The 10,019-nt window shown below is 36.4% G+C and overlaps 2 protein-coding genes across 3 annotated transcripts; both read left to right on the top strand.

The window, feature by feature from the left end:
* Positions 1–1,909: 1,909 nt before the first annotated feature.
* LOC104809372 (homeobox protein BEL1 homolog) lies at positions 1,910–5,936 on the top strand. Of its 2 annotated transcripts, XM_010535335.2 has the most exons (5): positions 1,910–2,197; positions 2,308–3,273; positions 3,969–4,354; positions 5,083–5,143; positions 5,268–5,936. In XM_010535335.2, the coding sequence occupies exons 2-5, from the start codon at positions 2,407–2,409 to the stop codon at positions 5,718–5,720; spliced, it is 1,767 nt and encodes a 588-aa protein (XP_010533637.1). In that variant the 5' UTR covers positions 1,910–2,197; positions 2,308–2,406; the 3' UTR covers positions 5,721–5,936. The 2 variants fall into 2 exon arrangements, with proteins under 2 accessions (XP_010533637.1, XP_010533636.1); XM_010535334.2 differs by having other exon boundaries at positions 1,910–3,273.
* Positions 5,937–7,885: 1,949 nt separating this feature from the next.
* Positions 7,886–10,003, top strand: LOC104809371 (pentatricopeptide repeat-containing protein At3g53360, mitochondrial-like). Its single transcript, XM_019202082.1, has one exon. The coding sequence runs from the start codon at positions 7,886–7,888 to the stop codon at positions 10,001–10,003; it is 2,118 nt and encodes a 705-aa protein (XP_019057627.1).
* Positions 10,004–10,019: the final 16 nt, after the last annotated feature.

The following is a 10,019-nucleotide window of genomic DNA, read 5'->3' as shown; positions in this document are numbered from 1 at the left end:
ATATATATATATATATATATATATATTTGAATTCATATATATGTATGTATAATATATATTTGTTATGTATATATATAATATATATATACATAACAAATATATATTATACATACATATATATGATTTTTTCAATTAAAATCCAAATTTCCAACCGATGTCCGTTGGAATTCGGTTGGAATTTTTTTTAAAAAAATTTCCAAAAAAAATTCCAACCGGCATCCGTTGGAATTCCGTTGGAATTTTTTTAAAAAATTTTCAAAAAAATTTCCAACCGGCATCCGTTGGAATTCCGTTGGAATTGTTTTCTAACAAACATCCGTTGGAACTCCGTTAAAAATTTGTAACCGATTTTTCCAACGTTAATCCGTTGAAAATTTCCAACGGATATCCGTTGGAAATACCGTTGGAAATTTCCAACCCAATTTTTCAATTGAATACGTTGAAAATTCCGTTAAAAATTTCCAACGGGTGTTTCCAATGGATACCCGTTGGAAATTTTCAACGGAATTTTAACGGAAATCGTCGTTGAAACGCCGTTGAAAACCGTTGAAAATCTGTTGGAAATTTTCCAACGGACAAATCCGTTGGAATTCGAGGATTTTTTTGTAGTGAGATTCGAATCTTTCTTACGTGTTGAGCCACTCATCTTGGTTATAGATATGGTTTTTGACTAAAGATAATAAAAAATGGAGATGGCAGAAGAAGTACACAAAGCAAAAGAAGGGAAGAAATCTGAAAGAACAGAAACACATCTGAGAAAAGCCTGAAATGAACTTCCACTCCTGGTTTGATTTTGTTGGGATTCACACCCTTTTATTTTATGTATTTACCCTTTTTTTTTTCTATTTGCTAGATGGTCCATCTTTATATATATATATATATATGCATATATACTGTATCATTAGCACTAAATAAGAATTACAAAACATATATGTAATCAATAACTAAACTTATTCGATATAACTCTATCTCTAATAAAACTAAACGCAGACATGTCATGTTATGTGACGTTTTGTAGTTTGTGTTCCCGGCAAAGATCTACCGTGCAGCTTTCTTATGTTCCTATAAGTTCTGTAACACAATGAGATTCCATTTATATTTCATAAAAAAAAATCCTCGAAATTTAATAAGTGGGACCATCTATACACACACATATATATACACACATAACGCATGTCTCTTTGAATCTTCTCGTGGCTTTCGTGATTTCCCAATTATTAGGTTCTTCGAAAATCATTGAGGAAATAATGTTGTTGAGATTTTCCTGGTCTACTAAAATCCACCTAACGTACAATTTAGACTTAATTATAGTCAGCCCAATAAACACGTTTTGCAACCATGCACCATTATATATATATATATATATATGCATGCATGGACTCCGAATAACACTTCAAACGTAAGTTGTATAAAATAATTAGCGATTCATTTTTATCAACTTATTAAAATCGTAATCTAACTGAGGAAAGAACTAAGAAAATGCGGCGCACTGTAAATTTCATCACGGTCATTGTCGTTTTACACGTTCTAACCAGTGTATATTCGTTATTCGATATTACTCTCAATGACATGACATTAAATTTTACCAAAAAGGCAAATAACGGACCGATTAAACCATAGTATTTATCCTAAACGTTGCATGATGTATGTTGTAAAACGATTTACATGATAAAAGAATGTGTGGTCGGTCGACCATTGAAAAATATACAGTGGCCCACTTGTGCTTGGGAGATATAGAGTTTGATAGCTATATCTATACGTACAGTCTATGGTAGAGTCATCATCCATATAATCTGTTCTCTTCTGTTTTCTGAAGAGTTACCCATCTGGCCCTTTTTCTTTCTATCTAGGTTTATTTTTCAGTTTCATTTACTTAATTTCTCCATTTAAAAAAAAAAATTGTTGGCTTCTATAAATCCATGCACGTTTATTAAGGAATTGGATTTTTTACATAACAATATAGAGAAGAAGCCACACAATCTCTTCTTCGTCTCTCTCTCTCCCCGTTATCTCTGTCTTTAATTAGCCCTCCTTCTTCTTCTTCTTCTTCTTCTTCTTCTTCTTCTTCTTCTTCTTCTTCTTCTTCTTCTTCTTCTTCTTCTTCTGCCTAATCCTTCCATAGTCACCAAAGAATAGGAAGGGAAAAGGAAAAGGATCTCTTGTCTAATTTCTCGTAGGGTTAATATAGAGCTAATGGGTATGAGCAAAGTTTGATTCTTTCTGCTATGGTTTGGAGCTTCTGGGTTTCAAAAAGTTTTGCCTTTTGATTTTGTTTATTGTTGTTTCTTTTTTCTACTTCTTTTACAGATGGGTTCTTATAAATCTTGATGAAACCCCGTCCGGAGCAAAAAAAAAAAAAAAGAGTTTTAATTTCTGCTTCTCTTTCTGGTGTTTCTAAAGATAAACATGGCTAGGGATTTCTATGCTTCTGGAGAGATTTTGTCCTCCAATCACCCAGCAACAAGCAATACGCATCATCATGAGTTCTTTAATCAGATCCATGGATTTGATGATGACACAAACCCATCCAATCATCATCATCAGCATCAGATCTTCAGCTTGAACCCAAACGCGGGCTTGATACACTTTTCCAAGCAACAACACCATAATCATCATCATCATCATCATCATCATCAGATAAGCATGACAAGTGGGCTTGAGGAGACAAGTGGAGGTGAGAATCTGCTCATGGAAGATTCTTCATCATCCATGAGATGCAGTAACGTTAATTTTCCGTGTGATATAGTGAGTGAAGAGAGACCACCGACGATCACAGCCACAAGACCACAAAGCCAATGCCTTTCTCTTTCTCTCTCTCCATCCAACCCTTCAAGCATCAGCCTCCAACACTTTGAACTCAGACCACATGCCCAACACGACCATGTCACAGTTGTCGGTTCTTCACGACAAGGGTATTTTGGGAAACCCCACCACAATCTCCAAATGATGATGATGATGATGATGATGAACAACAGCCCTAATCAACATCATCACCAGAATGAGTTCCAGATATTGAGATCAAAGTATCTGGCTCCTGTTCAGGAGCTTCTTAATGAGATTTGCAGCCTCGGAACAAAGCAAAGTGATCATGAAGAGATGACGATGAAGAATCAAAAGGGGGAAGAACAAGAGTGGGGAGGTAATAATGATGACAAAGATAATCATCGTCATGATGATGATCTGTCAGCAAGAAAACATGTTCCACCACTTCACTCTCTCGAGTTCATGGAACTGCACAAGAGGAAAGCCAAGTTACTCTCCATGCTTGACGAGGTACGCAACTACGTACACTCACAAAGGATATATATATATATATATATACATATATGATTTACTAACACTTACTATATCATAAAATTCATGGGTCATTCAAAGATCTTATCTTTTCAATTGATATATATATATATATATATATAAGAGCTTCGGACCAAGGAACAAGTTTTTTGTTTTGTTTAATATACGTACAAATTATATAAATATAGCTATATATTGTTGTTAAAAAATTTTCAAATTATTATTGTTTGATCGAAAACGAATCCTTGCTTTTGTTCGTTTCGAAACCTAAACATCTCTTGTAGTTTCTCTATTCTTAGGGTCTATTAGACCTCAACTACGTATCAAAAGATTCTTTTGTTTCTGTCTCCATGTCTATATTTTTTTACCCTCTAACAAATTTTTCAATTTTTTTTTTGTAGAAACAAAAGAACATATTTCTTAGGCCAAGAACACTTGTTATTTTTTAATTTAATTGCAAAAACGAAAAAAACAAAGAGAAGAAGAAATAGTGCCCTTTCCCCATGTTTTGACACGTCGTCGTATTGCCATCAAAATTAATCAACACGTAATTTTTGTTTATCTTTAATTTTTTCTGTCATCTAACTTAAATCGGTGGCTTATGGCTCCCATATATATTAATAGCAATCAATAAATATCATAACAACGCGTTTTCATATGAACCGACGGTGCAGATTAATCGGAGACACCACCACTATCGCGACCAGATGAGAGCGGTTGCGACTGCGTTTGAGACCGCTGCTGGAGTAGGAGCGGCTGAAACGTACACTGCGTCAGCGGCGAAGGCCATGTCGAGGCATTTTCGGTGCCTGAGGGATGGCGTCGCCCGGCAGATTCACGCGACGAAGAAGGCGATGGGGGAGAGAGAAGATCCGGTGGCTCCCGGGATGACACGTGGCGATACCCCGCGTTTGCGCTTGCTAGACCAGGCGTTTCGGCAGCAGAAAGTGTACAGCCAAATGAGTCTAGTGGACGCTCATCCTTGGCGGCCGCAGCGCGGTTTGCCTGAACGCGCGGTTTCAATCCTGAGGGCTTGGCTTTTCGAACACTTCCTTCACCCGTAAGTCATTTCGTATATACGTCCCCACACTTCGTACTTTTACATATTTATACACTACGAAATTTCACCGCATACATATATATGTGTGTATGTGTATATATATTAATAAATAATTTTCAGCCTTTTTTCTGTGGAAATTATTTAGTGGTGGGTGAGAGACAGAAATAAAGAAAGGCAAAAAGGCTTTAGAGAGAATCAATGTTCCTTGATTAATGGTAGCAAAAGAGAGAGACAAGAAGAAGCGTTACTCTTTAATTAGCTTTGCAATGTTTTGTGCTTCCCTTTGCTCTATCTTCTCTTTTCCTTTTTTATTCTTTTTCCAATATTATCTTAAAAAAAATTTGGAAAAATATTTATTATTTCTAGTTGTTGATTACATAATTGGGTCCTCCTGGCTTCTGAATCATGTGTTTGAATTGTCTCCATCATTTCCCAAACACCGTTCAAACAACAAAACATTTTGTTAGCTTCTACCAAAACACTTCTCTTGTTTACATGCACATGCATTGTTCTTCATTTATTTTCTTTTCCCAAAAATAAAAAGACATATATATATATATATATTATAATTATTGCCAAAGCAATAGTGTTTATGGAAAATCGTTGCTTTAACATTGTTGAAGCTCCAATTTCATATATTTTCTTGCTAATTTCATACATCTCCGTGTATTGATATTCGATTATAATTTTGGGTTTTTTTTGGATGTAACAATATTGTTGTATGCTAGATATCCGAGCGATGTGGATAAGCACATCTTAGCCCGTCAAACCGGCCTCTCAAGAAGTCAGGTATACGTATAAGTAATTCAATCAATTCTTTCGTACAAAATATATATATCGTATACGTGAAGTATATACATGTAAATAATTTGATACCTCTTCAACTATAACAATGTCTAAAATGCCGTTTTAGGTATCAAATTGGTTCATCAATGCGAGGGTTAGGCTGTGGAAACCAATGATAGAAGAAATGTATTCAGAAGAAACAAGAGGAGAACAAAAAGACGAGGCCAACATCAGCAACCAAGAAAACGACATGTTAACCGGTCCAATACATGAGCCGAACCGGATGAACCGGGTCGACCCGGAATCTCTCTCCTCCATAATCACAAACCCTAGCTCCATAACCGCTCGTAAACCCTCACAGACCCACCAGCATGCAACCACGTCGTCGTTCGGGTCAGCGTTTGACTTTCAATTGTACGGTCACCAGGCGGTGACGTATGACGGTGACAGCTCCAATCAGGTTTCGGGTAAAGTAGGGCAGCTCCAATATTCGAGTTCGCTGTTGGATGGTGATCATCAAGCACTGATTTTGCCTCATAGGAATTTGATGGGGGCTCAATTGGTTCATGACATTGTTTAATTAGTTGGGTCGAATTTTAAGTTTTTTTTTAGAAAAATTTATCAGACAAAACCGAATCGGTTATCGACTGGTTCGACTAAATAACCGAAATTGTTTTGAAAGTGGAGAATTAGATTGCTAAGTTATATACGGAACGGGGGAGGGGGGCAAAAAATACAGAGATTTGAAGAGTACAACTTTTTTTTCCCCTTTCGAAGTGGAAGGTTAATCAGTTTATGGTTATCTGTTTTTAATGAATTCTTAATTTAAAAATTATTTTATTATTATAAAAAGTTATCCAATCTATGTGGGGTAATCGCATAAAAATACTCGAATTTTTACAAAAATTAAATACCCGAACTATAAAATTGTCATATAAATACCTGAACTTTTCAAAACTCCCACATAAATATCTAAATTTTTAAATTTTTTCCAAATCAAACAAACGCAACTGCTGACTCAGTAAAAAACTGCTGACTTAGCAAAAAAAAACGCTGACTCAGCAATATATATATATATATATATATTTGTATATATATATGAATTTATATGCATATATTAATTTAAATATATGTAGATGAATATTTGGACATTTAATAAAAATTTTGAATGATGAGTCAGCAGTTTTTTGCTTAGTCAGCAGTTTTATTTGCTGAGTCAGCAGTTGTGTTTGTTTGATTTGGAAAAAATTTAAAAGTCTGGGTATTTATGTGGGAGTTTTGAAAAGTTTAGGTATTTATATGACAATTTTATAGTTCAGGTATTTATTTGAGATTTTTGTAAAAGTTCGGATATTTTTATGTGATTACTTCATCTATGTGCAAAACTGTAGATATTAGTCATTTTTTTGTGATCGAGATTCATAACATTAGGACCACGTACGAACTCGAGGTTGTTTTTTTATAATTATAAATTATTTTATTTTTAATATATATATATATATATATATTTGTATATATATATGAATTTATATGCATATATTAATTTAAATATATGTAGATGAATATTTGGACATTTAATAAAAATTTTGAATGATGAGTCAGCAGTTTTTTGCTTAGTCAGCAGTTTTATTTGCTGAGTCAGCAGTTGTGTTTGTTTGATTTGGAAAAAATTTAAAAGTCTGGGTATTTATGTGGGAGTTTTGAAAAGTTTAGGTATTTATATGACAATTTTATAGTTCAGGTATTTATTTGAGATTTTTGTAAAAGTTCGGATATTTTTATGTGATTACTTCATCTATGTGCAAAACTGTAGATATTAGTCATTTTTTTGTGATCGAGATTCATAACATTAGGACCACGTACGAACTCGAGGTTGTTTTTTTATATATATTTATCCTAGTTTATCTAATATATATATATATATATATATTATATATTATATATGTGTGTGTATGAATAAAAATGCATGTTCTTACACGTAGACATACACACGCATGCATGTGAATAAAGGCATGACATGAATACACAACACACAACTACACAAGTATGAGGACAAATTAATTAAACGACCAAAGAACATGGTCCACTATACTTTGGTGATTAAATGACGAAACCTAATGGAAGGGGAAGTTATTGGACCATGTCGTTCGATATCATTCACGTGGTCCAACATCGTCACGTGAGCGTATGTACATATACATACATGTGGTCTATATATCTATATATGCATATTATCCTCTTTATTTCCTTCCAAACAAAAGCCAAATTTATTACTTTTCCCTATCCACGAGGTCTCTGACAAGTCTTTCAATTACATAGACTTGTTAGAGAGATGTTAAATAATTTCAATTTGATCCGTATGAAATGTGTAGTATTTTTATTCAATCGGTACAAAATTTTATTTTAAAAAGGCTGAATAAATACTTATAAAATAAAATCAACAGTAGAAAAGGCATTATTTAGAAATGCATTTGCTTGCTTTAATGATTATTAAAAAGTCCAGGAATTGAAAGTGATGTGATCCATAACCATTAACGAGCCCAAAACCAGTACAAATAAAATAAATGGGCCTCAGATATCTAGGCTCATTTAGACTTCAACTGGGCCTAAATACAACACACAATGTATAATTATTAGTTAGCCAACGCGCATATTACGCGCGTGGATTACACCTCCCGGAACTCCTAAAGACTCAAGACCACATACAATAATCTTTGTTAGGAACCAAACATTTGGACGTGAACGATGGGTTCGAAACCCATTGCCGTTAATCTTCAAGCTCCATATTTGCAGCCCAAAACGACGTCGCATAAAGAGTCCATTTCTCCGACTCGAAGAATCATTGTACCCTTTGATTCTGTATCAGTCGTGGATGCTCTGTCCTCTTGTACGGCATCAGGGGACGTAAAGCTCGGATCTTGCTTGCACGTCAAGGTTCTCAAGTCTGATCTCAACAGCAATGTCTTCGTCAACAATGCTCTACTCGATATGTATGCGAAGACTGGATTCGTGGAGAATGCCCGGAAGGTGTTCGATCTAATGCCTAAAAGGACTGTGGTTTCATGGACTTCGATGATTTCGGGGTATTCCCGTAATGGGTTGGATCAGGATGCGCTATTGAGTTTCTTGGAGATGTTGGAGAATGAGGTAAGTCCCAATGAGTTCACTCTGGCTGCAGTTTTACAGGCTTGCTCGAGGGCAAGTGATTGTGAACTCGCCCGTGTTGCCCATGGCTATGTAATGAAAAGCGGGTTTATGTCGGATGAGTTCCTGCAGAATTCTCTGGTGGGTGTGTATGCAAAATGTGGATTAGTGGATTCTGCTTTGAAGATTCTTCGGGCTTTTGGTCTGAAGAATGTCGTGGCTTGGAGTTCTGTGGTGTCGGGTTGTGTTTTGAATGGAATCGTTGAGGATGCAATACGCCTGTTCTTCATGATGAAGCGTGAAGGGATTGAACCGAATGAGGTGACCCTTCTAAGCATATTACACGCTTGTTCTTTGCTCAGACAGGAGATGGTTTTCTGTTGGGCTCATGGTTTGGTTCTGAAACTCGGGTTTTATGGCAACAATCTGGTGATGAATTCTCTGGTCGAGATGTATTTGGTAAATGGGTGTTTTAACGAAGCCCTAGAGGTTTTTTGCGAGTTCGGGTTTGGTGGCAGTGGAAAGTACCTTGCTCCAGAGACCATGGCGAGTCTTCTGCAAGGTTGTTCCAACTCGGCTTCTGCAAATTTGGGAAAATCGCTTCACGGATACCTGGAAAAGCATGGGGTTTTCCCTTGTGTTATCATAGAGAATTCTCTAATAGACATGTATGGAGAGAATGGGCAATGTGACTCTGCAATGCAAATCTTCTCAAGGATGAATAACAAAGACAGGGTTTCCTGGAACAGCATGGCTTCATGTTTCGTGAAGAATGGTAGATTCCACGAAACCCTAAAACTTCTCAAGGAAACTCGTAGAGGTGAAAATAGCGACTACCCTGATTTTATAATGATGTTAATGGCAGTTCAAGCCTGCTCCAACTTGGCATCATTACAGCTCGGAGAAGCTGTCCATGGCTACATGACTAGCCTAGGCATGGTAAACGATCTGTTTATCCAAAATGCACTTATAGACATGTATGGCAGAATAGGGAGATTGGATTTAGCTGAGAAAGTTTTCGGCGAGATACCTCTAAAGGACATTGGGTCTTACAATTCACTGATTGCAGCTTATGGACACAATGGTAATATTTCTGGAGCTCTCAATCTTTTCACAGAACTCAAAGAGTCAGATACCTGCAACCCAAATGCGATAACCTTCACCAGTATCCTTTCTGCTTGCTCTCATGCCGGAATGATCAGAGAAGGGTTTGAGATCTTTGGTTCTATGCAGAAGAACTATAACATCGAGCCGGGCATGGAACATTATGCATGCATGGTTGATCTTTTGGGAAGATCCGGGCGACTTGAGGAAGCAGAAGCTTTCATCCAAACCCTACCGATGAAACCAAGCAAAGACATATGGGGTGCCCTGTTGGGTGCTTCCGGGATTTCGGGCAATGCAGAGACAGCTGAAAAGGCGGCGAGAGAGCTTGCGGTTCTGGAACCATACAGCAGAACATGGAGAGTGGCATTATCAAATGCATATGCAAATGCAGGCAGATGGGAAGATGTAGCAAAAGTCAGAGTTCAGATAAAAGGGCTAGAGAGCATTGGAAGAGAAGGTGGATGGAGTAGAGTAGAATTGGCAGGGGAATATTTCGGGTTTATGGTAAATGATACAAGGCATCCAGAGAGTGAAATGATATATACGATCCTAAATACAATGAAAGAGCACACCAAGTATGAATACAATCACCAGGCATATGCATTTGATTAGTCATTTATAATGAGAA

This window comes from Tarenaya hassleriana, unplaced genomic scaffold, assembly GCF_000463585.1.
Source record: "Tarenaya hassleriana unplaced genomic scaffold, ASM46358v1 Cleome16, whole genome shotgun sequence".
NCBI lineage: Eukaryota > Viridiplantae > Streptophyta > Magnoliopsida > Brassicales > Cleomaceae > Tarenaya > Tarenaya hassleriana.
The sequence above is the reverse complement of the archived record's forward strand: the minus strand, read 5'-3'. Positions and strand labels throughout refer to the sequence as shown.